General features: G+C 55.2%; 7 protein-coding genes across 7 annotated transcripts; 3 read left to right on the forward strand and 4 right to left on the reverse strand.

The window, feature by feature from the left end:
* Nucleotides 1-5629: 5629 nt before the first annotated feature.
* JN550_003926 (uncharacterized protein) lies at nucleotides 5630-6737 on the reverse strand (the record flags this gene model as incomplete). Its single annotated transcript, XM_049315384.1, has 2 exons — nucleotides 5630-6310; nucleotides 6384-6737. The coding sequence occupies 2 exons, from the start codon at nucleotides 6735-6737 to the stop codon at nucleotides 5630-5632; spliced, it is 1035 nt and encodes a 344-aa protein (XP_049173948.1).
* A 4137-nt stretch (nucleotides 6738-10874) lies between these two features.
* Nucleotides 10875-11322, reverse strand: JN550_003927 (uncharacterized protein; the record flags this gene model as incomplete). The annotated part of the gene is made up of 2 exons (XM_049315385.1): nucleotides 10875-11194; nucleotides 11253-11322. The coding sequence occupies 2 exons, from the start codon at nucleotides 11320-11322 to the stop codon at nucleotides 10875-10877; spliced, it is 390 nt and encodes a 129-aa protein (XP_049173949.1).
* A 219-nt stretch (nucleotides 11323-11541) lies between these two features.
* JN550_003928 (uncharacterized protein) lies at nucleotides 11542-13236 on the forward strand (the record flags this gene model as incomplete). Its single annotated transcript, XM_049315386.1, has 3 exons — nucleotides 11542-12948; nucleotides 13002-13154; nucleotides 13207-13236. 3 exons carry the CDS (start codon nucleotides 11542-11544, stop codon nucleotides 13234-13236), a joined length of 1590 nt encoding a protein of 529 aa, XP_049173950.1.
* A 961-nt stretch (nucleotides 13237-14197) lies between these two features.
* On the forward strand, nucleotides 14198-17920 carry JN550_003929 (uncharacterized protein; the record flags this gene model as incomplete). The annotated part of the gene is made up of 1 exon (XM_049315387.1): nucleotides 14198-17920. One exon carries the CDS (start codon nucleotides 14198-14200, stop codon nucleotides 17918-17920), a length of 3723 nt encoding a protein of 1240 aa, XP_049173951.1.
* Nucleotides 17921-18627: 707 nt separating this feature from the next.
* JN550_003930 (uncharacterized protein) lies at nucleotides 18628-22282 on the reverse strand (the record flags this gene model as incomplete). Its single annotated transcript, XM_049315388.1, has 2 exons — nucleotides 18628-21606; nucleotides 21659-22282. 2 exons carry the CDS (start codon nucleotides 22280-22282, stop codon nucleotides 18628-18630), a joined length of 3603 nt encoding a protein of 1200 aa, XP_049173952.1.
* A 1973-nt stretch (nucleotides 22283-24255) lies between these two features.
* On the forward strand, nucleotides 24256-25519 carry JN550_003931 (uncharacterized protein; the record flags this gene model as incomplete). Its single annotated transcript, XM_049315390.1, has 3 exons — nucleotides 24256-24582; nucleotides 24642-24825; nucleotides 24900-25519. The coding sequence occupies 3 exons, from the start codon at nucleotides 24256-24258 to the stop codon at nucleotides 25517-25519; spliced, it is 1131 nt and encodes a 376-aa protein (XP_049173953.1).
* A 374-nt stretch (nucleotides 25520-25893) lies between these two features.
* On the reverse strand, nucleotides 25894-26613 carry JN550_003932 (uncharacterized protein; the record flags this gene model as incomplete). Its single annotated transcript, XM_049315391.1, has 1 exon — nucleotides 25894-26613. One exon carries the CDS (start codon nucleotides 26611-26613, stop codon nucleotides 25894-25896), a length of 720 nt encoding a protein of 239 aa, XP_049173954.1.
* Nucleotides 26614-27236: the final 623 nt, after the last annotated feature.

Consider the following 27236-nt stretch of genomic DNA (forward strand, 5'->3'; position numbering starts at 1 on the left):
GGCCGCTGTTTTTGCAATCCTTTTCTGGTCGCAAAGGCCAACTTGGAAGTATTTCAACCTCGGTGCAGCCAACTGTAAGAGCTACCGTAGGTAAGGTATAGCCAGAGAGCGGGACCCTGAGCTGTCAAGTCCAAGCCTAGCCTGGAAGCCAATGCTTTCAGGGTCCAAACTGGCCCCAAAGTAAGTTGTTAGTTACCTGGGCTGCTAATAATACGTTCACGCGCCTCAGGGCCCCCGACAACGTTTCGTTCGTCCCTGGCCGGCTCCGAAGCCCAAGCCCATTGGTTCGATTTTCTTGCCGTCGGGTATGTCTCCCGAGGCCTATTCCCAGCGTTCACGTTTCCAATGTTTTCTAAAGTTAGAAAGTAGATATATAACTCCGCCGCACCGCGATCATTCAGCGTAAGCGATATCACATTACTCGTATGCACAAGAACTTCGAGAGACATGCTGCCAAGAAGTAGACTTCGTGTGAGACCCTGGATAACTCGTACAGTACTTACTTTAGGGAGGGTATGGTGCCGGAGTAGAAAGCTGATCCTAGACCCATAAATACCCGCTAGTTTCTGACTGCCGTGCAAGGGCCCAGGCAGAACCCAACTCCTACATACAGGGAAGCCTATAAGCGCGGCTCTCACAGTCGAGAACATACACCTAACACCACGTCGTATTATCTCGCGGACTCCGTCGCTCCAGCCTGTGCCATGCACGATCCTACAAGGCGCCACCTACACCACCTCTGAATCCTGTCGAACCCGAGACAACGCTCGGGACTCCAGCAGCTCCTGTGTAACCCTAGAAGGATGTCCCCTACTTCGGCATCCCAGCCCCAGATGCATGCGCAGCGGCATCTCATCAAAGGCCGCCTGAGACCTCCACCGGGACTTTTGGCATGCAAATCATACACCGTTGCTCCCGCCAAGTCTAGCGAAGTGGTTGTCAAGAAAGCCTCTGACCAGGCAGAGCCTGGTAAGGCTTGTCGGTTCCGTCAAACGTCAGGCAAAATTAGCTAATCATCAATGTCCTCACGCAGGCCAAACAACAGAACTTTCCTCGGTTGCAGTGCCTCAACCATTCATAGACCCCGCCGTGCTGGAACGTCGACAGCGAGGGCAGACCTGATTCATTAACCGCTCAAAGCAACTGTCCTTTGCATGTCCTTGCATGCTGCTCGGTCATGTACCGTCGGCGTTAGCGTCGTCATTGCCTCGATAACCGATGCTACGTTCAATTTTGGGGGCCCGTTCGATCCTCCCTTGCCTTCCTTTCAGCTACGCGTCATGCGTCGACCATGTAGCCTTTCAACGTGGCCTGCAAGGATCAGGCGCGTGGCTTCCTGGGACTGGATCATATCATAGGCAGGGCGGCGGGCACAGCCAAGCCTGACGACAACCAATCCCAGGCCCCGTTTTTCTTAACCTGCTTTATAATCGCGGACCGATATTTCGGTCGAATCCTTCCTATTAACATACTACTACCCGGAATCCTACACACCGCCCCCATCTTCTGGATCGAGTCATTCCGATTTTCAAGGATGGTTACGGTGCAGGCGGGTGGCACAGATACAGCCATCCCGTTTATAACCCTGTCACGTTTGTATATAGATATTTTGATCTCATATCAGATCATCGTGGGGACCAGCAACATTGTGAAGGACTTCTGTGGACGGAAAGTTTCCTCTAACTTATTGCAGTCTTTCCCTGATGTCATATCATGGCCACTCCAACTATAGCTGATCAGTCTGGCCTTTGAGTTCGCACTGTCAGTACTTGTCGTCGGGTAGGGATGTGTTCAAACCAATGGTCAAGGTATCTCTGCTTGCCTTAACTCAAAGCAGCCGAGACCGTGATCGTGCGAATTATTGAGAATCCAGGAAGTACGAAGTCTGCGTTGAGCGTTCATCAAGGGTTGAGTGGATATATTTGCTTGGACCATCTCCCAATACCAGCATAGCCTCCATGCCATAATGTAATAGAAACCATACCATTGAGTCAACTGCATCGAGTGAATGTCATGTCAGATCTTACTGGGGATGGACATATGTATCTTGCCATACCCAGATTATCTTTCATCTACCGTTGATATGGGATAAGTGCATAATGTCAGGTATAATACTTACGATTTTTTTTAATGGTGTTATTTCCCTCATCCCTATCTCTCTCGGTCCCGGCCTTGCGATACGGTGCACGCAACTAATTCCTGCAGTCAAGCTCGGTTACATCCGTCCTACATGGACGCCACTTATAACGTGATCATAGGAGACTACTTATCTGAGATATCCACTCGTCTTGGCCAGCCCCTCAGGAAACCAGGACGGATGGTCTGCCCTCGTGTTACGCTGGCTACCCATGATTCATTCAAATAACAAGCGCCTACAATAGAGCGGTCATGAGGAATGTCATGTTGAAGCCTACGTTGCCCCCCGCCCCTCCTCTCACATTACCTAGAACACCAATTTGGTTATTTCAGTAACTGCGACAAACGTTTTTCATCAATTTGCTATTACGTTCAGCACACTAATCAGCCCGAGGACTATCATGAATACAATATAGCTCCCGATGCCCCTGAACGTTGTGTATAGGACTCAAGTCGAGAGCATCTTTCTCGCTTCATCGTGCCGTCGTCGATTGTATGCGGGTCGTAATCCATGGAACAAACTCTATCATAGAATTGCAGCATCGTTCGAAAAAAATCAGTGCCAGCAATCGGCATCATTCTTCATCATTGGGTCTCTACGCTCATGTCCAGCGCTGTAGATATGACGCTCAGAAATTATACATGAGCCGTAACAGAACAAACAAAAGCCTAAAATGTAGATTTAGACGCACTTCCTGCCTCTTCACAAGCTCGGAACATCTATTGAGTCCCGATTAGTTCAAAATCAGACCGTGACACCATACATGAGAACTGGAAGTGGTCGTTTGTTACAGAGTTAGACTCCTTTCAAGTACCTGCACTCATGACATTCTCGCGCCTATTTGACGATGAATGACTCCGAAACACGGGAAACATGTAAAGTAACTCCAAGAGTGCCTGTAGTCACCTATGCTTACACGGACCGAGATAACTACGAGAGTATGTCCTGTCCCTGAACTGGATACTTACTCTGACCATTGAACTATATTCAAGCTATTGGCCATAGTGCTTTGTTTCTATCCCTCGGTTGCTTGTCCTAGCTTAGAAATTCAGAATGTGGATAAGCCAAAAGAGCTTCAGGTCAGTACATGAATATGTCATCCCATTGCCTAGCACCTGAGATTTTCGAGGTCCCTAGATGCTCGATGGTTATTCATGCAAACAAGTCCACACGAGGAGTATCTTTAGAGGAGATGCTATAGCACAAGGCATGGCACGGAGCCTTCGCATGCAAATCCACGGAGGTCTTAATGGACCATATTGCAACATTGACCAGGGAGACCTCATCCAAGCCATGGAGGTCATGTCTTCGAATGTGTTCTATGGAAGAGCCACGCATTGGAAACTCCATCCATTGTTGCAACAGGGATGCTTGCACCTTGATTGAATTGTGAATACGGCGCACATGCAGCTTGGTCTATCAGTTTTCTTCCAGCTTCGCTTCATTTGGCGCGGCAAAGCTACCCCGTGACAAAGCTGATACCTCAACAAAGGTGTTGAGTTCTTCATATTCTCCTAGTCCTCACTACGATGTGGCCTGAGTCGGAATAACTACATGGCTTGCAGATTATCTTTGGGTCCATTCTGTCAACATGGTATCTTGTTAGAGAAATAGAATATAGGGCCTTATCAATTTGTCTTCTTTAGTCGTGCAACTTCACCAGAAGATAGGCGACAGATTGTAGGGTAGATTGACGAGGCCTATGCCACAGACGTACTTCGATCTCCATTGACGTAGAGGGGCGGATCAGGTGTGCCCAAAGCACCCCCATTGTAAAGATCGAAGAATGGCGGCAAAAATCTTAGAGTCAGTTTTGACGGAGGTCAACAGAAGTCGGCGTAGAAATGATCAGTATTGCAGCAGCCAGTGAAAGAGTGTTCAGTTAGACAGCCTAAATTATGCACCCGCTCTGCTCTCTTCGTCCAAAATAGGACCAACGGCCCTTGATATCGTGGCTCGTCGGGTGAGGCAGCGTGAGAGTCTGGACTATTTATGAATACAGCTAACCCGGAAGCCTTCTTGTCCTAGCAGTTAGTGGAGCACCAAGGCCCATTATGCTGGTATGAAGCCTGGCCTGTCAGAGCTGGCGACGACAGATGGCTACTTCCTGACCCGAGTACCCAGTGTCTGGCTCCGACACTGCTGTCGGGCTGATACTTAGCTCCAGAGACATGCATTACGTCTCTCGACAGAGCTAGCGGCAGCCATTCAAGGTATGTTGGGGCTGCCAGGAGTAACAAGTTATTCCACGCCCGGATCATGTCCAAGGCAGAGGTATGATCCTGTCGGTTGCTAAACTCCGACTACTTTTCCATAGACCACTTCCCCGGCTTACTGTGTCGATTGGGCAGCTGGTAGTCTCGCATCGCGATAGTGATCAAGTATCAGGTCGCCCACCCGTGGCTCAAGGCTCTGCAGTTGCGGAAACACCCTGGCAGTTGAGGAAAACGTGTGGGAGCAACTGGTGGCCTTTGAGAAAGAACACCCTTGCTCGTGTAGAGATCTGGTCATCATCGAACTTGAGGCGTCGACCTTCGTCATCTCTATGAACAGTAAGGAGCCTAATATACACCTGTCATCTTTCTCTGTTGGGCGCACACTGACAGCTCCTCCTTTGTTCTCCGGAGACACCGAGCTGCCTACGCAAGGGGCGAATTGCCAGAAGTGGATATGTACATGACGTCTGGGCCAGTGCGATAGAATGGAGAAACACTACGTACTCAGGCAAGCACGGCAATGCAACCGCTGGGGATGTTGGCAGGCCGGTGCAAGTCAGGAGCAGTCTGGACCCAATCATGCGCTACTGCCGACATGAAAAGACTCTGCATTTTCCATCGCCCAAACGATAGGTTTGAGGCCGCCCTCCTGATCTCCAGTCACGCTTGTTGTGGATGAATCCCATGGCCTCATCACTACGTAGGGGCTCCTCCAGCCGCCTGAGCCTGACGCAACTCCGAGACGCGCCGCAACCACCAGAGATTCCTTCCATCCTTCGGACAGCCTGGGCTACGTATCATCACCTGATTAGCCACCCATGAACACTGGGCGCGAGCAGGCAAATTCTTGCCAATCTAGTGTAATGGAAGGTTGCCTCTTGTCAAGGTGAGAGTCGTGTCGTTTTGTATGGGAAGTATTGATATGTTGCACTTTCGTATCCGTCGTGTTTATCAGAAATGACGATCCCCCGCGGGCATGGTAGCTCTGACCAAGGAAAGGGGCTTTGTTTATTTGACTAGTCAAGACATGCGAAATAGGGCAATAGGGTGTTGTGTATCTTGTCATGATATTGGTATTGATATCTATCGTAGTAGTCTAGAATGGCCATCTCGGCCTAGACTTCTTTATAACATTTCCAAACCCTAGTCCAGTAATGGCTATCCTCATTCTCGTCATATCCGAAATCCCAAGAACGCCATGTAATGCAGGTTTAAATATGTAACATAGCAAGCTCTATGACAAGTGCTCACTCTCCCCGACGCTCAAGTCATTGATTTATACTCTGGAGTGAGAGTAGGGCTCGTAAGCCAGGTCGGTGCGGGCGTTGCTGCGTGGGGCAGCGTAGGCCTGCTGGTTGTACCCGTAGCTTTGGGCGCTGTGGCGGTTGTCGTGGATGGGAGCGTAGGATCCGTTGGGAATGAAGGGCTTCTCGTCGTCGCGGCTGCGGCGGGCGTGCTTCTCTCTCTTGCAGCAGCAGGCGCTGAACAGCCAGAACAGGGAGGCACCGACGGCAAAAGCAGCGCCGAGCCAGACAGCAGCCAAGTACGATGTGTTCATGCTGGCAGTTACGCCATAGGCCTTTGCGGATGCCTCAACAGCTCCGACAACCACCGAAGCCATAGCAGTGATCATGGCGGCAGCGGCGATGACGGCAACCGTGGCGACACCACTGATCAGGTAGGTAATGCAGGAAATGGCGCGACTGCAGTAGGTGAAAAGGCCGCCAAAGAGCTCGACACCGAGCGCAACCATGGCGATAACGTAGACAACCTCGGTCCATTTCGTAATCGTCTTGAACGCCTTCAGAGACGTCGTAATCGAGTCAGGGAGAGTAACATTCTGGCCGGTTGTGGAGGCGATGGAGGTGTAGGTCGACTCGTTGAGTTCGGTGGAAGCCCAGTCGAACTTGGCCTTGGTGCATGCACGGTTTCCATCCTGGTCGGTGGAGCAGAATCCCTTTGATGAAATGTTAGCAAGGCGGTCATCATCTAGGAGATGGTGGAGGGCGTCTGTGCCCGGTGTTGCTTACCCAAAGGTTGACATCGTATAGGTCCTTAAGGGCAAGGTCCGCGGCAGTGATGGTAATGCCAGAGGCGGCCGAGCTGATGGCCGAAGCGACATCGCTGGTTCCGGTCGCCCGAATAGCATCTGTTCTAGAAGCGAGAGAAGAGACGTCCCCGAGGTCGAAGTCCCGTGTTACCAGCTTGGTCAGGCTCCCCAGGTCTGATGAATCAATCGATAGGCCTGTAGTGTTGACACGGAAGATGTATAGGCTCGGGTTACTAGTGACGCCGACGAGGCCGACGATGAGCATACAAATGATGCTGGCCGCCGTGAGTATAAATGGCAGGGCCACACAAACGAAGCGCCCCACGTTGCCCATGGTGGATGGTTTTGTGGTGGTTTTGTGGTGTTGTTCGTCCTGGTAGTCGGGCGTATGATGTAATAGTGCGCTACCTGTTCAGCGAGCGAGGCAGGCAGTACCAGTTCAGGACCGTCGAACGAGGGTGAAAAAGTCCTGATGAGTAGGTAGCGGCGACGATGGTCAAATGTGAAGGAATCACAGATGTTGAGAAGATGTAGGAAATGCGAAACCCGGGTCAGCCAGCGGAGGATCAGCTTTGTATTTATCAATGCGGTATCCTGGTGGTTGGAAGGAACTCGTATGCAGACTACTGTCATAATAGCGTGGCGCAGCGGGCGGCGGGCGCGCTGGCTCTGTGTTTCACGCACCGAATGGGGGGATGATCCATGGCTGGGGCCGCTGGGGGACGCGGACCCCTACGCCTGGCTGACGACAGCCTGCCTGCAGTGCTCGCAAGCGTCATGGGGCCTTGGGCCGTGGGCCGTGGGCCGTCGCTCAAGGGCTTGCCGGGCTTGCACCCTGCAGGCTGGCAGGCTGGGCTTGAGGGGGTTTCCAGGTTGCTTAGTGACGGCACTCAGCCCCAGCTGGCCCACCAAAAAAACGCGCAGCCCGCCATTCATACGCAGCATGGACGGCTTGCCATGAGGCGAGCGTCCGCTTGCCCATCCCCGGCCTGATCAACGCCCGATGCCTTGGATTATCGTCCTTTTGCGCTGACGCTCACTCCGAGTACAGAAAATGCCCACATGTTGTCATCAGCCAATTCGGAATCCATGGCGAATGCAGCAAGAAACTTCCCAACTAGGTATGTATTATGGAAGGTAGCCACCCAAGACGCTGCTCATGTCTGGTTGGCCGAGTTCCGAATACTCTTGTCATGTAGATTGCGAAACCATCGTGGGTCACATTCGAACGAGTGTTAGACTTTTGCGTTTGACGAAGATCACCATCTGCCATTACTCGGGCTGACCTTGGTGGTGGGCCAGCTCTTTGAAGGCCTGCGCCGTCATAACCCAATTGTTTACACTCGGCCGCTGCATCAATTCAGGTTCCAGAAGCCCTTTACGCTTTTCGGGAAGAGATATGCGATTCTAACCATGACAGCGCCCAAGATCTCCAGATTCTGCAAGTGAACCATGTCTGCGTGGGTATGTGTGTGTGTGTGCTTGTGTGAAGCACGAGGTACAGCAGTACATACGTAGACAGAGTGGCGTCATGGCGGTGCAGTGACGCGGCTTGCTGCAAAGTCGGCACGAGAGAGCTGAGCTCTCAGACCAACGGCCGGTTGCTGCGCAGCAGTGGAGAGAGCGTACAGACGAAAAACACCAAAGCCCTTCCCGGTCGGCGCGGAGACAGCACCAGTTGGGAGGGCTCCAGTACGCCAAGGACGACTTTTGCGGGTCGAAAGAAGCCGTGTACGTGGGCGTAGTGGGCAGTGCAGAGGCAGACTGTGAGTGGCTGACCAGTCTCAATGCCGAATTGAGAATGTCTAAATTTAGATCAGCCACAGTCTGTCTACCACACCTGGTTAGTAGAGTTGTGACGGTTTTCACTAAGAGAGCGAGCTGATGCACAACGGCTACCTAGGAATGAGTTCCGGAGTACCAGGAGAACTGATCTTATTGGTTCTCTTCTACGCAGGACTGAGTGACTGAGTGAGTCGGCTCCGTACAGGGCTGCCATACGGGTAAGTGAAAACAAGCTCACGGCATGCTGGCAGCTGCCTCCTCCCCCTTGTCTCTTGCATACCTAACCCAGCCTGTGGTCCATATTGCGGCTTGGGATCTGTGCCTCGTGGGTACGCATGCCGTGTCCCGGCCCGCCATTGTGACCCTGTCTGCGTACCGTGGGGACGCGGGGAGGACTGCAGACGTCAGTAAGGAATATTATGGTTTCTCTGATCCTCGTAGGTCACCTCTATAGTATGGGGATCTGGGTCGCTCCAGCTATGTAGGTGCCTGCACCTAGGGTAGTCGAACATGGATCTCCATCCATGCTTCAAGAAGCATGTGCTTCCACCAAGCTATGTCAGTTCTCGAGCATCAGACTGGCTTGGTTGGCTTTTTCGTGCCGCTCTGCATGTCAGTGATTGTCTCTGGTACTGCAGTCATCGGGCGGCCGTCATCGGTCAACGGTCTTGACGAATATATTCGCGGCTTTACACACACGAATCGGAACGACTCAATCTTGGCCCTGGCCACCGGTAGACTGGACCAAGATGTGACCTCGACTACCTACGGTAGGCGGATCAGGCCCGGTGGAGGACATCCACACCGCGGTAATAGATAGGACTTAGCCCTTGTATTCGGGAGGCAGGCGGTGTGTAAGCTACCGTGCTGATGTCGCGGCTGGCATGGTCAGCGTGGGACTGCCGGAAGAATGGCGTTGCTCAGAGTTTGAGACAAGAATAGTCTGCAGTGAGTCCGAAAGCACGTGCGTACACACGGCACTGCTACACGACAAGGCAACTGACAAGCAGAACCTGTGTGCAGAATAGACCGTTGGTCCCCTGATGATGTTTCAGCGCCAAGAGGAACGCCGATTGGCAACGCTGGGCTTCAACATACCAACTTGCCGTGACATGCCACCCAACACATCTTGCCCTAGGACACGTCACGTCGACAGCAACACTTTCCAATTTATTGAGATTCTATCACCGACAACATGATCGGTAGGTGCCATTCCGAAGGCGTCTATTCTCCTACTGCCCACGGCTTGGGCATCGTTCGTTGCGATAGGATGGCGCGGATTGAGGCTGGCGGCCACAGCTCCCGAAGCTGCACGGTCGGCGAATTACCTAATGACACACCAGAGCGGACCCGGAGCCACGGCTCCAGGAACCAGGGGAGCTCAGGTCTTGGACCTGGTCTCGGCCCTCCAGGGTGTTCTTTGGGGTCAGTTGACCTTCGGTGCATCTGCCACGTTCGTGATGCCCGCGCGATCACGAACTCAATGAATCACTAGAATCCTCAACGGTTGTCGGGATGCGAGTCCGGACGACCAGGTGGCAGGCCCAGCGGTGCACAGCTACAGTAGCGAAGTGGGCAGGCGACTGGTGCATCCATCATCGTCAGTCGACGGGGTCGTTCTGCGTTAGCTTAAGCAGCCTTCGAGGTCATCTCGCGGCAGCCCCCACCAGCAGCAAGGCCTCGAACACAGATCACTGCCTGTTCAGCCCTGACGTCGGTGATCGGTCTGAGACTCTGGGCCTCTGGACCTCTTGAGCCCCGCCGAAACTCCATCCCAGCCTGCCGGTCACTGGTCACTGGCCAGGGCGTCGATGGTCATAGAGACACCCGACGACACGGCCGCCGTCAGGTCCGCCGTCAAGCCCGAGTCCCTTGTGCTCTGTTTTCTCCAAACCTGTCCGGCCATAGGGCCAAGTTACCTCGACTTGGCTTGTCCTTCCTGCTGTGCGACGTACTGTAACCCCCGACGACACGAGATTATCGCCAAGGAGGCTCGTTCAACTACCCAAGGCACGCAACAAGCGCGGCTGAATTCTCCCTCGTTCGCAACCGGGTCACCAGCATCTTGGCGCCGCTGCCGTCCTTCGCAGCACTTGGTCACAACAAGCGCTCTCGTCACACCTCAGGCACGAGGCACGAGGCACAAGGCACTTAGCGAGGCTAACCATCTGACTTATCACCACTCCTGATCCTGATAGTCGGTTCTGCGAGAAGGCTCCGGTTTGGGAGACGCCACACCACACCACATCTCTATCGCGTCGCATTCGACTAGCACTTGGCTTGCAGCTTGGCGCCGCGTCTATTCCAGCCCAGCGGAATCCAATTCACACACGTTCGCCCAGCCAGCCAGCCAGCCAGCCGGCCAGCTTCTCCTGTTCTTGCCTCTGGCCGCTGCCTCTCTTCCATCCTTTGCCTAGACCCGCGCTGGTATGTTCTGTATGCTACGGCGTATTATCTGTCCCCTCCACCCCGTCCTTATCCACCCGCAACTGCACTTGGGCTGCAGCTTCTTTGAGACCCAGTGAGCTCAGAAGCTTTCCTCCCCGCATCTCCACCATTGTCATCCATCCATCCATCCATCATCCACCACTCTCCCTCTGGCCATTCGCCGCCGTCAGCACGACTGCACGAACCGTGATCTTCATCGCCTGCCGCCTGTGGAGATCTTGCCATCCCACCCCGACGCCTACCCGCCGTCGCCTGCGTTACTGCCTGCGGCCTCTTCGAGCTGCTCGTCCGTATTGCCCATCGCACCACACGCCCATGTCCGGATCCGGGTCCTTGGGCTGTTGACATCACATCCCTCCCTATCACCGTCACCACCCGCCAGCAGATGCGGCTCAACTCGTAGACAAATTTGCGTTTCGCAGCCGATCCGCGTTTTCTGCCCGCCGTCACCACCCAGCATCAACATAGCCTCGTACGCAAAGAAATGTTGGTCTCTTGACTCTCGTGCCGCCCCCTCCGTTATCCCCGTCGCCGTAAGCGGCAGTGCACCCGTAATCTCTGCCCAGCTCTCGGAGTTATCTGCGGTCCTTGCGTGATTGATAGATCCATGACTAACCGAGTGCCTTTGCTGCAGCTACAAAGACGGACGACAAGACGGCTTCGCGAGGTTCATCCTCATCTCTCATCCTATCCGCCCTCGAACGGCTCTTCCACCCTCCCTAGCACCGGTTTTGAGGCCTCCCGAAGATAACACATCACGACACGGCGCCTGACTCGCACCAAACCAGCAGCAACCGGCTGTGTGGGGAATCGACCGCCGACAGGCTCCCTGCCATCACTACCACTACTATTTATCCCGCTGACCCGACGCTCCGGCTCGCGCATCGCAGGGCTGGCACACCACCATGGGAAACCAGAACTCCAAGGAGGGCGGCTCGTCCTCGAGGTCCGGTGCAGGCCCGGGCGGCGACCGTCTTGAAAACCTACAGTCTTACCCGTCCTTCAGCCGCTCCGACACCAAGGAGTCGTCACGCTCTTTCAAGGCCCTCCGGTCCAAGATCCCCGGCGGAGGGAAGACCGACAGTCCACGAAACTCGGCCGTCCTCACCAACGGCGATGAGAAGTCCGACGCCGCGTCCGTCAAGTCGGGCAAGAGCGGGAGGTCGCGCAACAGCGTCGTCTCGCCCTCGTCTCCCCAATCTCCCCAATCCGTCGATACCGACGCACGATCTCCGCTCGAGGAGCCCCAGCCTCCACCATCACCCATACAGTCTGCGTCCATGATGTCAGGCCATTCCGATATTAGTGCGGCACAGGCTTCGGGCGAAGTCGACCACGTCTCCGACCAGCCGCCTCTGGGCGGCGTTGCCCCAAATCCCGACATGGCTGGACAACCGGGCGCTTCCATCTTGGTCAAGAAGGAGAACACCATCAATCCCGTCTCAGCGGACGTTTATACGGGAGGTGCCAAGGACGACTCCCCGGCCGGAGTCGCCATGAGCGACATCAAGGAGATCGACCTTGACGACTTCATCAAGCGACTGTTAGATGCTGCTTACACGGGCAAGGTCACGAAGAGCGTTTGCCTGAAGAACGCCGAAATCGTGGCCATCTGCCAGCAGGCCCGGGAAGTCTTCCTGTCTCAGCCGGCTCTGCTTGAGCTGGATGCCCCTGTCAAGATTGTTGGCGATGTGCATGGTCAATATACCGACCTGATCCGGATGTTCGAGATGTGTGGCTTCCCACCCAGCTCCAACTTCCTTTTCCTGGGGGACTACGTAGATCGAGGAAAGCAGTCCCTGGAAACAATCCTACTGCTGCTGTGCTACAAACTGAAGTATCCCGAGAACTTCTTCCTTCTTCGTGGCAACCACGAGTGCGCAAACGTCACCCGAGTGTACGGGTTCTACGACGAATGCAAGCGAAGGTGTAACGTCAAAATCTGGAAGACGTTTATCGACTGCTTCAACACCCTGCCAATTGCAGCCATCGTTGCCGGCAAAATCTTCTGTGTCCACGGCGGCCTGTCGCCCGCTCTGGGTCACATGGACGACATTCGTAACATTGCCCGCCCAACCGATGTCCCTGACTACGGACTTCTGAACGACTTGTTGTGGTCCGACCCGGCAGATATGGAACAGGATTGGGAAGCCAATGAGCGTGGTGTTAGTTACTGTTTCGGGAAGAAAGTCATTACCGACTTTCTGACCACACATGACTTCGACCTTGTTTGCCGTGCCCACATGGTCGTGGAAGATGGCTACGAATTCTTCAACGACCGGGTTCTTGTCACTGTCTTCAGCGCGCCGAATGTGAGTCTGGCACACCTTGTGAGATCCAGTCATATAACTAATAGCATTTGCAGTACTGCGGCGAATTTGACAATTGGGGGGCAGTCATGTCCGTCTCCTCTGAACTGCTCTGCAGTTTCGAGCTGCTCAAACCTCTCGACTCCTCCGCCCTAAAGAGCCATATCAAGAAGGGCAGAAACAAGCGCAACACAATGCTCAACAGTCCTGTAAGTCCGAAGGTCAAGACAGTATTTGTGGCTGCCAGCTAACAAATTTCAGCCCGCTCATGTCCAACCGCAAAGCGTGTAATGACGCCTTGGGGTAAAGGCAGAGGTCGTTTGCGAGGAGTGTTCCGGCGCATGAGAAGACGAGTGACCGGGGCACATCAGCTTCAACGAGTTGCATTAATGCTGGCCGTAATCTTGATCACGTTCAAATCAGAGGCCAGGTTGGCATGATTCTTGTCTTGGAAAAGCAAGACAATCAACTCGGTAAGGAAAGCCAGCCGGCAAATAAACACATGTGTACACCTGGAAGCCACAGGAGCCGTGGCGATAGGAGTGCCTAGTGACGGAGGGTATGGTAACCCACTCATTCGAGTTGAATAGCAGACCTGAAACGGTACGGCTATAGCTTGCTTGAAGCCGCACAGACGAAACGAAGCACCAAGGTGCTTCAACGATCTGAGGCCAAGGAATATTGGAGATGCACGCGCATCGGTTTCACCAGCGGGGAGACCCATGGTTGGGCAGTAAGCATACTGCACACCATTCGGGGACTGCCCGAGGAGTCAGTAGTAGTCATGTACAGTTATCGGGGTTAACATGTCAGCTCATCACTCGAGAGTCAGCGCACCAGCTGCTGTTTTCAGGGGCGTATCTAATGAGACTTTGTGCGGGTTTTCGAAGGTTAATGTACTCTCTCCGGCATGCGAATCACCGTGGAATCCATCATGTTATTCATCGTGTACTCCGTTGTGAGAAATGACTGAGGTTGACTGCGACTAAGTGATGTACGTAAGCTTACGGTACAGACCCGACAGACTATACTGTCTATGTGGGCTCTTTATCTCCTCGCCGACGACCCTGCTGCCTTCCTTCTGTATTCGCAACCGCCAGCTGGTGGCAACTGAAGTGCATTGCAACCATTGGCACAAACTAGGCTCAGGTCCACTCGCGAGTAAATGAAAGTGACAGACGACTCGCGCAGGCAGGAAGACTATCTTTTCAGCGGTAGCATCGATGCATGATCACAGCTTCTGTCATCTTCAATGGTTCTGCGCAGCTTCGACAGCCATGGGCTGACGCATTCAGGGCGGGCTCGCCCGGCATCGATGCAAAGACAGTTCGTGCTAAACCCCATCACCGCACTTGAATTTTTCACTTCTTCGCACGATGGCCGCGTCTATGTCCTCGCTGGTGAGGATAACCGTCTGAAAATCTACGACGTCGAGTCCTCCGCCTTGTGTGGCGAACTCGAGGTCTTTCCCGCCCAATCCATCCATGGCATCAGGGTGGCTGCAGGGGCTCCTGCCAGGCGACGGATTCTCATCTGGGGCGGTTATTCGGTCACGGTATTGCTCGCCGAAGCTGTCGAAAGCAGAATCTCAGGAGACGTGGACTGCACTGCCCCCAAATCAGCAGTCGTCGAGGCCAAAGCACCTGACTGGATCTTTGAGGGGGCCCTGTCTCCCTATGGCACGGACGACCTGGTCTTGCTCACGGCACACAACGAGCTTATCGAGGCACGCTTCCATGAAGAGCAGGGCTCTCTTGACTTCGCGGGCATTCACTCTCCATCTCGTCCGATTCTCTACTCGGGCAACCTTCTGTGGGAGGCGCCGGATAGCATTCTCGTAGCTGCTGGGACGGTGTTTGGCGAGATTGTGGTGTGGAAGTATCACGCAGGATCGACAGGGGATGGGCCAGGCTGCGAGATTCTCTTTGTCTTTTCAGGCCACGAAGGGTCCATATTTGGTGTCCACATCTCGCCAATATTCCAGCTTGAGACGGGAGAAAGCTTGAGATTACTAGCGAGTTGCAGCGATGACAGGACGATCCGCATATGGGACATCACGGATGCCCGCGATCTGTCGCGGTCTACCCACGACGAGTACTCGAGAAAGATCCTGGCCGCGCGGCAGACTGGGTTCGGGGACAGCATCGACTCGACACTGCAGGAGAACACATCCGCTAGATGCTTAGCAGTCGCCATGGGCCACATATCTCGGATATGGCAGGTTCAGTTCCGTATAGAGAAGGATTGCAAGGAAGCTTCCTCCAATATAGAGCTGTGGTCATTTGGGGAGGACGCCACTGCTCAGAGGTGGTCTTTGTCCTTGGGGGCAACTCAGAGTCCTGCGAGCGATGCAACAACGCACAAAAAGGCGATGAATGAAGTCCCAACGAGGACAGGGGGCCAGCTCAAGAACCAAGGCTCATATGCAAGTCACAGCGGGAAGAACCTATGGTCACATGCCATCACACGTAACGACTCGAGGCAATTACTGATCCTCACTGGCGGATCCGATGGCAATATATCTATAATTGGAAATGGACAAATGCCTTCTACAGAGAGGATACTGGATGATATTCCTCCCGCCCCAATAGAAGCAAAACGGGAGCACGACGCAACACACCTGACGGGCCTCGCAAGTATTGAAGAGAACAGCAATACTCAATCACCTATACTGCATGGCGATGATGCCGCTATTGCTGAAGATGAGATACCACAATCTAAGCCCAAGACGAAGACGAAGAAGCCAAAGGTGAAGAAGTTCAAGGACTTTTTCAACCGCTACGCTTTCCTAGCAGACGGTAGACTACTTGCCGTCACCAAAGCCGGTCGCTTCTTCATCGGTGGCTCGGACTCAGAACCATCTTGGAGTGAGCTGTCCTTGCCTGAAACCTTTTCTGGTACATCGTTCTCGTATGCGGTGGTTTCCAGTTCCCCTTCAGCATCTGCGGCCTTCGTAGGAACTGCGGAGGGCCACATCCTCGCCTACCAAACCTCCGACTCTCTGGGCTTGAGATATCTGGCAAAGGTTCATGGCAAGGTATCGGACATATTTCTTCTTTCAAACCCTCCCGCGGAAGAGCCTGCAACGAACACAAACAAAGCCACTGGCGGACTGGACGCTAGAACGTCCGGAGGAACTCTTTCCTTGCTCGTGACAGTACTTGGAAGCGAGAGCGCAGCCATCATTAGACTTAATAGCTCTGGTGATGCTATCGAAACGAAAGAAACAGCCGTGCACCTGGAGAAAGGCTTCGTAGCTACGTCTGCCGCTCTGGCTGCGGATACGTTAATCCTCGGTTCAAGAAACGGCATCATCTCAATCCTGCAACCCTCAGGCGATGGATCATTTGAACCTAGATGCTCTGTGAAGAATCAGGTCAAAGATTGTATAACATCAATAAATGTCTTGCCGCCGAAGCCTGGCGGCAGCGCAAATGCCTTCCTCGCCACGAGCAGAGATGGGAAGTATAGGATATACAACATACAGAGGGATGAGGAAACCGTGGAGGCCTTGCTCGTTCACGAAACATCTCCTCCATTCGGGCCTATGATCGAAGGAGCTCGATTCAATACCAACCGCAACGGTAGTATCGATTTGATCTTGTATGGTTTTCGGAGCACAAAATTCGTGGTCTGGAATGAGGCGCAACGCCGAGAGGTTGCTGCGGTTGACTGTGGCGGTGGACACAGAACCTACGCCTTCAGCCCCTTACCAGGCCATCCCGATGGGTTTCGTCTGGCTTGGACCCAAGCCTCCCAGCTTTTCTTCTTCTCACAAACACACGCTGCTCACGGCATCTTGAAGTCTGGGGGCCATGGTCGCGAATTGAAGGCCATCAGCGCCTCGGGAGATTTTGTCGCCACGGCCGCAGAGGACACTGCCATAAGGCTCTGGAACTACGACTCTCATCAAGAGCGCCTGGGTAAGGCTTTGCAATGTCTGGCAGTGATGGAGAACCACACCGCCGGCATCCAGAGTATGAAATGGTACAGGCAAAGCCACCTATTCAGCAGCGCCGGCAATAAGGAGTTCTTCGTGTGGAGGATCAGCCACCTTGAGTCGGCCTACCAAGGACTGGCAGTGAAATGTGAGGCGGCCTACCCCGATCGGACCGAAGATATCGACCTCCGCATCATGGATTTCGACGTCCATTGCCTCAATGAAGACAAGCTGGACAGTGGTGACCCAACCTTCTTCATCTCCATGGCGCTCTCGAACTCTACGCTTCTGACGTATACCTACTCCGAGAAGTCGGGGTTCGCACTTATTGCCAGGGGCACTTACACCGGCGCCTGCATGACCCAACTGCGCTTCATCCACGTTGACGGCGCTGCCATCCAGACCCTCACCGCCGCTACAGACGGCCACATCACCCTCTGGGAGACCAAGCTGTCCCCCTTGTCCCAAGAGGCAGAGACGACACGTACCTCCGTCTCCAGGCTGCACCAGAGCACCATCAAATCCCTCGACCTACGCCGGGCCAGAGCAGCAGCCGACCCTGCGAGCCGGGCGCCGTCCTGCCTCGTCGCCACCGGCGGCGACGACGACGCCCTGGGCGTCATGCACCTCGCCTGGGACGAGGCCGCGGGCCGCTACACAGTCGCGTCCAAGGCCGTCGTCCGGTCCGCGCACGCGGCCGCCGTGACCGGGCTCGCCATCCTGGACGCCGCAGCCGGCGGCGACGACGACGACGACGATGCCGTTGTGGTCACCTCGAGCAACGACCAGCGCGTCCGGCGGTGGCGGGTCGCAGGCTGGCGGGCACGGGGCCAGCAGCGGCCCCGGGTCGCACTGCTGGACAACCGGTACAGCTCGATCGCGGACGCCGGCGACCTGGAGGCGCTGGGCGGCGGGCGGTTCGCGGTCGGCGGGGTTGGGCTGGAGGTGTGGCATGTGGGTGGGGAGGCGCAGAAAGCTGGTGGTCTGATAACGATGAGAAAGGACGTCATGACCAGTCAGACGAGAGATGGCTAGACTCGTACGGGACCGCGGTGTAGGGAGCCCGCGAGGCCGAGGACCTAGCTCTGCCCATCCATGCAATGCGTGTTCCGAGAGTGTGGTTCAGCAGTCGAGCAGATCTTCTGCGTCTAGTCCTGATCTGTGTTTACATAGCGTGAGAATCTTGGGTCGTTGGTGCTCTACGTACAGGATACCTAGAACTGGTATCGTGAGGGCTCATTGGGCAGCGGCAAATTATATCACCTCGATCTCCCTTTGTGAAACGTCATAGAAACCTTGTCTCACCTCACACGTAGGCAGGCACGCGACCTCACAATTGATATATAGTAGAATCCTATTATCACAAAGTATCAAGTAGCAATGTCTTTATAGTACTGCTAAGCGGGCTGCTTCAACAGTCCAGCCCGATGCGGCCGGAAAGAAATCAGAGCCTCAGCCAACTAATTGGGGTTGTAGTTCGCAGCGGCCACGCGGACAGTTTAGCTGGGGGCAAATAAGTCTCCCTCCGTGGCTCAGGGGGCGAAACATCCCAATATATGCCGACACGTCCGGATTTCCAAGTGCCTGCCAGTCCCGACCGTCAGTATATACCTCACAGCATCTCAGCGTCCTGTGAGATTCCAGTTGCCGTGCAAGGCTTCAGATGGCCCATTTGAGTAGTAATGCATACGCTCAGATTGGAGAGGAGAGTTGCGTTTGCATGTCGATCTGTATCACGGCGCTTAGTCGTCGTATCTAGCGGGCTTTTTCCGAACGCGTGATCTGTCGATTACGACAGTACTGCTAGCATCGCTATCATTGATCATGAAGTCGGATCGATTGTTGCTTCTAGCGCTTCCGCCGACGCTGTTCTCTTCGCCGTAGCCGTCTGTCTCTTGGATCTCCTCGCGCACGACCTCTTGCACCACAACCTTTCGGGGCCGTCCACGTTTCTTCTTAGGGGGTGCAACGACAGGTGGTGCTGGTGGGTTCAGCTCCAAGGCGACTGCGTCAAAATCTACGTTGTCGAAAGCCGGGTCGGGAGCCGAGAGGGGGCTAGAGTCTGGGGCGCCGCGGGTCATTCGCCGGCGTGCTCGCGTCCGGGAGGGCGTATCCTCATCAACCACTGAGCCGTTGTCGGCGGGCCCACGCGTGCGACGGGCACTGCCACCACTACGACGTCCATGGCCAAGGAGACCTTGGCTTTCCCTGTACTCTGCATCGATCACGTCGTCAATCGGTTCGTCGCTGTCGTCGTCGATTTTATGGGCTTTTCTGCCACGGCGACGGGGGGTGTCTTCCGGATTCGTGCCATCCGAGCCCACATCTTCCAATCGATTCTTCAAGGCCCGGCCAAATAAGCCGTTGCGGCCGCTGGTCTTCCGCATGGCGCTGCCCTGATCAAGACGCTTACGTCCACGAGGCTTCCCACGAGACGTTGGACGAGCTGGAGCAATAGATGGGGCGTCAGAGTCCACAATCTCGGGACGGTACTCTTCCTCTTCTGAATCTGTTTCCAGGCTGACATGTTTTCGTTTCCTGGACTTGGGAAAAACAATATCTGGAAAGGGGTCTTCTAGTTCGGCATGTTCTCCAGTGACATCATCATCGTCTTCCGGATCTGACTCTATCCTTGCGGCAAATGCCTTCTTCTTTGGCTTTCGCCCTCGTTTCTTGCCTTTGTAGGGTCCACGGGGTCCACGGGGTTTCTTGGCCGCATCATTTCCGTTCTTCTCCTTGGCTCGTCGTTTTTTAGACTTTTCGTCTTCGTGTTGCTCGTCGAGCAACTTCTTGGTGAGATTCGGGAAGTTTTCACCATAGTTGAAGAAGAGCTCGTCGCCAGCCTTGATATCACGTACTGCGCTGAACTTGATACGATACTCCCCGCCCACATAGAGGATCTTGGGGGTAATGTTGCAGCCCTGGCCCTTTCCACCGTCGTCCTGATGATTGATGTAACGACTCAGGTTGCCGTAGATTGCAGCATCGACCCAAATGCCTTCTTGCTCAAGGAGGGTGAAGAGGTATGACGAGTTCGACTCTTCATTAAAGACGTCGCCCCGTCTGGCTTCACGCCGGACGCCTTCATCTTGACTGATAAGCTCGCCAACGTACTCAATCACAAAGTCTTCTTGGGCAATGTCCTCAGCCGCAAACAAGCCGTAGCCACAGTTTGCTATCGTGGATTTACCTAGCACTAAAGACTTGGGCTTTCCTCGTTGCAGCGCACAGTTCTGGCATCCATGGGTGTACAAGTTGTCGTCTTCTGCGTTGACTGGGTTGGCTCGATCCTTCGCTCCACAGCTGCCGCACAGAGCGGGATCACACTCCCGGTTCAGCTGGACACAGATACAGGGTCGTTCTCCCTTCTGCTTCGGTAGACATGTCTTGCCTTGCGAGTGACAGGCGCAGCCAGTAAACTTGATTGCGCAGGTTGCAGGTGTGCAGCGGCAGAAGCGCTCGCACATGACGCCGTTCCTGAAACATTCGCAATTGTCTCTAGTACATGGGCCTTCATGGTTGCAGGGATCGAAGTGGTCTTTTCTCTGATGCTCATGGGTAATTGTCTGGTCTTGCCAATCGCCCAAGAGCATCTTCTTATTCCGGTCATACCAATGAACTGGTTTGACTTTGACTGGCGCCTGAGGCGAACTGACTGGAAGGGATAGATCGAGCTTATCGAGCTGGCGGTTGACGTCCCAACAGGGTCTTCCAGTAGCCACCGCAGTTGAACACTGGACCGGAATTTCTGTGTCGCTGAGTGTGGCGAGCAGCGACTTCAGGAGCATGATTTCTGTCTCGCTCCAGGCTTTCGCGCGGGTGCCCGGACGGCCGTTCAGGTAACAGTCCTCGCCACAAGGCTTATGAGACTTGCGTATACCATCTCCATTGGTGCTGGCGGGTCCTTGGACAGCCTTCCTACGGAGCAGAGGTTCAAGTCCACCAATGACCTCGATGGAAAACCGCTTGCGCTCGTTGTCAACGCCATATTCTCCATGCTCACATGAGTGACTGCAGCATATTAAACAGCCGAGCAGGGCGTAGGTTTCAAGAAAAGATTCGACTGTCGTATTCTCCTCGACCGGTTTCACTTGACTTGGGGTGTCTTTCATCCACTTCTTGGTGTCAACAATGGTATCGACTGACTTGTCGAGGAGCAAGACATCACGAAGCGTCACGGCGCCCTCTTTCCAGGTGTCGGCATCGTTGAACACACTATCAAACGCGTCCGTAAACATCCTAACTGCCTTGGCAGAGCGTGGAGAGCCTGCTTCATCGCTGTACGAGTTCAGGATGCTGGACTTCTGCTGTGGCGTCACGGCATCTGTCTGGTTGGCCATGTAGCGAATCAGAGTGGCCTTGGAGCAGTTTTCGATCGACATGGAGTCCAGCCAATGTTGGAGGTAGAGCAGCAGAGTGGTCGCTCTCTCCTTTTGGCAGGTTTTATGGACTTTCTCCTGTCTGCTAAGAGTGGCGAAGCCAGACGTCTTGTCCATGCTCTCGAGGTTTTCGAGCCACCGTCGGTATTTGGGCTCCTCCTCATCCGCCAAGTCCCGCAGATGGGGAACGAAATTCAACATGGTATTAGGCGAGAGGATATTCTTGGATATCTCAACGTGGTGAAAGCCATACCTAGGGACCGGGTCCCTGTCGGTCTTGATACCCACCACTTCATAGAGCTCCCGTTTCTCCTGTTTTCCAGTACGGCCAGGGCCCATGTGCTACTAGAGGGTTAGAGACGAACATGCACGAAGGAAAGCTTCTTGAACGAACCTTGAGCTTGATTTTCACGGTTCCTTTGCTGGCTTCAGGGGGAACCCGCTTCATCTCAGCAAACCAGTTTTTCCGGGACGCATGATTAGCCTCAGGTGCGACCCTCTTCCAGGATGTACGAAGCAGGCGAGCCGAGAGGTTGGCGCTATCCTTGCCGATGTCGCGGGAAAAAATGCGCAGCTGGTTTTCCACCTTGTCGGCGGTCCAGTCGGCCTTCCTAGGAGTATGATGCAGCTTAGGAGTCCTGTGGGCCGAGTGCAGGGTGCTCTGGGCCGGGGACGTGATGCCCTGTGAGTTGCGGACAGCGCTGCCCATGTTCGTCCTCACGGGCAGTACCGCGGCCCTGCCATCCGCTCGGGGAGGCTTCTGAGCGGAGGCCTGGTTGCTCCGCGGTAGCGCAGCCGGGGCCATGGGGCCTGCCTCGCCCTGCGCAGATGCCGATGTCTGGCGGCTCAAAGCGGGCGGGCTGATGGGCCTGCGAGAGCGGGAGTGGGAGCCTGGCTGCGATGGCGGCTGGGACTGTGCTGAGACGGGCTTGTGAGGTGTGAGGTTCTGGTGAGCCAGGAGCGAGGCCTGAGACTCGTCGGACAGAAGGGCCGTCAAATCAACCTGGTCGGGCGTCATGTCGAAAGAACAGCGGACCTGGGCCCGGGCTTGGGCTTCTCCTGCGGCTTGGTCTCCAAGGGAAATAACCTTCGCGGCGCTTCTGCTGGTCGCGCGACTGCCCGGCCAAACCTTGGAACCTTGCTCCTGAACTACCGAAAAGCTGGAGGCCAATACGGCGTAACGGTCATCGTATCCCACCGCAGACTCTGCCAGGCAAAAGATACTGTCCTGCGAAGTCGGCCCAGACAGAGCGCATGGGACGTGGGCTTCGTGGCAGGTTCGGCAAGATAGCGCGCGGTGATAGAACGTGGGCTCTCAGGCGATACGCGTCTGCAAGCCTACCAGACCGCAACCTACCAGTTGGGTGCACCGACTGCAAGAATATAGTCGCAGTCGGTTTAAATCACGAATCCAGCAGACTCAGTTTACTCCTTCATGTCGCAGATGCCTCGCGATTTGATAGGGTCGACACTATACAGAGCGCATGGCACCGAGGTGGATATAATGCCGTAGGTATCGCGACTCGGAACGATCCTGCTGGACCGCGATGAAGGGGTACGCGATGGCATGGCGCCCACAGCACAGTGCACGCATCTCCCGGACTGGCTAAGGCGCGGTGGCTACCCGGGGGGAACTGTGGCTTGACGAGAGGTCCGAGCTTCCATTGTTGTTACGGCTTTGGTCTGGTCACACTGGACCCTGTTACGGATCCCGAGAGCTGATTCCCGACTCCCCCTGTGCTGTGGACGTCCCCATACCGTGAACGGCGATCTATGGATTAATTCCCCTCATCATCCACCAACCCCAGACGACGCGGGGAGCAAGGTAGCATCTGCAAGAGATTGCCGATGTATATATCTTGAAGGGTATGGGGGTCTCGGTGTACTGAGGCTATATAACATCGTCTCAAGCGTCTGGTACAGGGCACGGCTGTAGCTATAGAAACCAGCTATAGAAACCCAGGTGCTCGGGCACCATAACATCTTTGAAAGCAGGCGTGGTGTATGCCTATACTGTATATACGTACTCTATGTATGCGGCCAACATGTACAGTATTGCTAGAGACAAAGGCAGGAAAACAGATCACAACTGTCTGGGGCCATCGACGTCTTATGTCTTTGACGTTTCTCACCGGGCCCTTATTTGGCTAACTCGGAAGATTCGTACATGGAGAGAGCCGAGCGCCCGGGCATCCCACATCGTGGCCCCTCGGCAGAGGACGAACCCGAGTCTATGCTGGCTGGTGGGTTTGTCAACCAGCCAACTAACTGTGTACGTGCCTAGGTAGCTAGCTCACAAGGGCGAGCGCGAGGCAGAGGGCCGCACCTGCATATGCGGCAGTTCAGGTGACGGACGGTGCTGTATGGACCGTAGCCCAGCTTGCCAAGATAGTTTGATTGAGCGGGCGATCGACTGTCGAAGAATGATGTGCCTGACGCTCACTCACTGTCCCGGGTTTTCCTAGCGCGGGCATTGGTGCTTCAGGTGGATCGTGGGCAGATGGATGCCGCTTCTGTGTGTCTCGAACAGTGCTCTCTCCCAGTTGTCCAGCGGTGGGATCGGCCCCCCATGGGTTCTCATGGGCTCCTGTGGGTTCACAGCCCACTTGGCCAGCGACCGGATTGGGCGCCGTCGCAGCGCTAGTTGCCCATGGCACGGGCAATGACGTAGCAACGACAGCGGGTGCACGCAGTCTAGTCTCCCCCCAGGCTGTCGGGGCGCCATCGACGTCTTGGGCCCCCCAGGGCCCCAAACACCACGCTGACATTGACGTCTGCGTTTCTGTCTCCCCGTCACCAGCAACACACAACCCCAGTCCTACATAACAGCTGCGGCCCGCCCAACTACATTCTTGTTCATCATCCCTTGTCCATTCCCCCCTTACTCCGAATTCTGCGCGCATATATCAATTGCCAGTGAACCCACTGCAACCCACTGCTACGTCCCGAGATACCCTGTCGCGCAACTCGTTCCGCTTATCCACCTCCAAGATGCACCGCACATACTCTATGCGCCAGAGCAGGGCGCCCACTGCTTCACAGATCCAGGTACGCATGCCCATTTGGAGACCTGATCTTCTGGCCCTGCCCTACTTGTACTTGGTACTAACCGCCATCACCCAGAACCCCCCTCCTCCCTCGTCGAGCACCAAGTCCGGCCGTTTCTTCGGCAAGAGCCCCTTCGGCCATGCGCTCCGTCGCAATGCCGCCGGTGCTTTCGGCCCCGACCTAGCCAAGAAGCTTACCCAGCTCGTTAAGATGGAGAAGAACGTGATGCGCAGTCTAGAGCAGGTCGCCAAGGAGCGCATGGAAGTCGCAGTATGTACACGCCCGCCGCCGTCTTCCGTCCTATGCCGTCTAACCCCTTGTCCGTTTAGCAACAACTGTCCATCTGGGGAGAGGGTGGCGACGAGGATGTCTCCGACGTCACTGACAAGCTCGGCGTCCTCCTCTACGAGATTGGCGAGCTGGAGGACCAGTACATCGACCGCTACGACCAGTACCGTGTGACGATGAAGAGCATCCGCAACATTGAGGCTTCGGTCCAGCCTAGCAGAGATCGTAAGTCCCCGCACAGCCCAATCCTGTACCGAGACGTCATTCTTGCCAACCTAACCGCGCCTCTCTCGTTTTAGGCAAGCAGAAGATTACCGACCAGATCGCGCAGCTAAAGTACAAGGAACCCAACTCTCCCCGTATCGTCGTTCTCGAGCAGGAGCTCGTCCGTGCCGAAGCAGAGTCGCTTGTCGCCGAGGCACAGCTGTCCAACATCACGCGCGAGAAGATAAAGGCTGCCTACACGTACCAGTTCGACGCTCTGCGCGAGCACAGCGAGAAGGTTGCCATCATTGCAGGTTTCGGAAAGCACTTGCTGGAGCTCATCGACGACACCCCCGTTACCCCTGGCGAGACTCGTGCGGCCTACGACGGCTACGAGGCCAGCAAGGCTATCATCCAGGATTGCGAGGATGCCCTGACCAACTGGGTCACTCAGAACGCTGCCGTCTCTTCCAAGCTATCCACCCGCGCTCGCACATTGTCCACGAGGAGACGCAACAACATCAAGGCCCGCTCCGAGGGTCTCGATCTCTCCGGCCAGGACGCTCCTCTGAATGATCGCGATTCCTGGGTCGCCGCTAGTGACCATAAGGGCCAGGAATACGACGATGAGGATGAGGAGGCCAACTCGATCTTAGACAGTGATGGTGGCCTGAACGGCGACCACCACCGCGGCCGGACTGAGGTGGTGGCATAAGCACCTCGAGACTGGAACATCAAAAGAAAGAGCGGACATGGTAATGAGCTTCCAGGTGGTAATGTCTAATGCACACGGCAGCGTCCCAAACAGCGATTCTGATACCACCGAGGGCTGATATCGGGTAACAAAGGTGTTTGGGTCTGGGTAAAGCAACGTCGGATTTGGGGGGTTTCTCGGAAGGGTTCGAGCGGAGTTAGGCTCTATTGCCCTTCACTCGGCAACAGTGTTTGGTGTACTTCTATTTGCAAAATCTTTTGATCCAACGGGAAATGACATGATATTCTGCTGTGAAGTGTAGTTAGTGTAAGGTTTCTACATGTATATGCACATTCTGTCTTTGCAGGTCTACGACGTATGCCCGAGAAAATTCGCTACCATAGCACCAAGCTCTCCTGATACGCGTCCATCTTGCCCAGAATCTCATCAAGCATCCGTGTACACAACTCTTCGCGGTAGTCCGCCGGGGAGGTCCTCTGGGATCCCGGAGTATCACAACTCCTCTTCCCGAACCCAATGTCCAGCAGCTCCGCGGCCTTCCTCCGCAGCGACTCACGGCGACAAGCGCGGCACTGGCCCCTGACATGCGACTCCTCCCGCCCGCCATCCTCGCCCCCCTCGCCCTCGGCTTCCACGATCTCCCCCGTGTCCTCGTCCAGGACCCACGCCCGCGTCCCGGGCACGACGTCCTGGACGCGCCGGTCCGCCGCCAGCCGCGGCACGGGCCCGACGGGGATCGCGTGGCCGCAGGCGTACCGGAGCGCGCGCCCGCAGACGGGGCAGGCCTGGCGCCCCCCGTCCCGCCCGAGCCGCTCCTCCATGCAGCCCCAGCCGACGAGGTGCGCGCAGCCGGGGACGACGCACGGCGGCTCGGTCGGGTGCGGGGAGGCGGCGCCGGCGGCGCGCGGTCCGTGGTCCGACGTCACCCACGGCGGCAGGTCGAGGTGCGACGTCTTGCAGATGGCGCACCGGATGCGCACGTGGACGGGCGTGTAGTTCGACTCCGGGCGGACGCCCGGGCGGTGGGCGGAGATGTACTTGGAGAGGTCGCGCCAGTGGTCGATGGCTGTGACGATTTCGGGGACTGCGGACATTTTCTAGGAGGTATACACGCCGGACCTGAGGGTTATAGCTATGGGATAATGTTCAGATACAGATATGTGAGTGCTGGTTACCGTATACAGGTTGGTTACGGCAATCTCGTCCCTGAATATGGAGTGACGAGGGCGTCACTAACACCGATGGCCAAGACTGCACACATCTCCCTCTTTGAGTCCTAGTTCGACCAGCTTCTTTGTCTTGAGCACAAGGTTTCTGGTAAGCATCGTTGGAGGTCACCGTTAATACTGGGGATCTCATGCACAAGGCCTCGGGACAATGAGATGCTTGGTCGATTGTAGAAATAGGTACCGTTGTTTGCCATTGCGGTTGATATGAGTTGGGTCTGAGGCCTACCACTCGTGGGGAATATTGAATGGTTCGCCGCATGAGTATTCTCCAGCATCGAAGTCCGAACATATCGATTCACTGACATCTGGCAATTCCTATCTCCCGTGAAGTCTTAAGGACGACAATGTGCGGGCAGCATAATGCCCCCTATAATTAGTTGAAACCGCGCGAGACATATGCAAGGATCATTTTGACACCCTTCATGAATACACTTCCTAACTTGTAGGTTACAAAACTTTGGAGCGATGTACACGTATGAAACAAATGT

Source organism: Neoarthrinium moseri (assembly GCF_022829205.1).
Source record: "Neoarthrinium moseri strain CBS 164.80 chromosome Unknown scaffold10_Wmoseri_CBS_16480, whole genome shotgun sequence".
Lineage (NCBI taxonomy): Eukaryota > Fungi > Ascomycota > Sordariomycetes > Amphisphaeriales > Apiosporaceae > Neoarthrinium > Neoarthrinium moseri.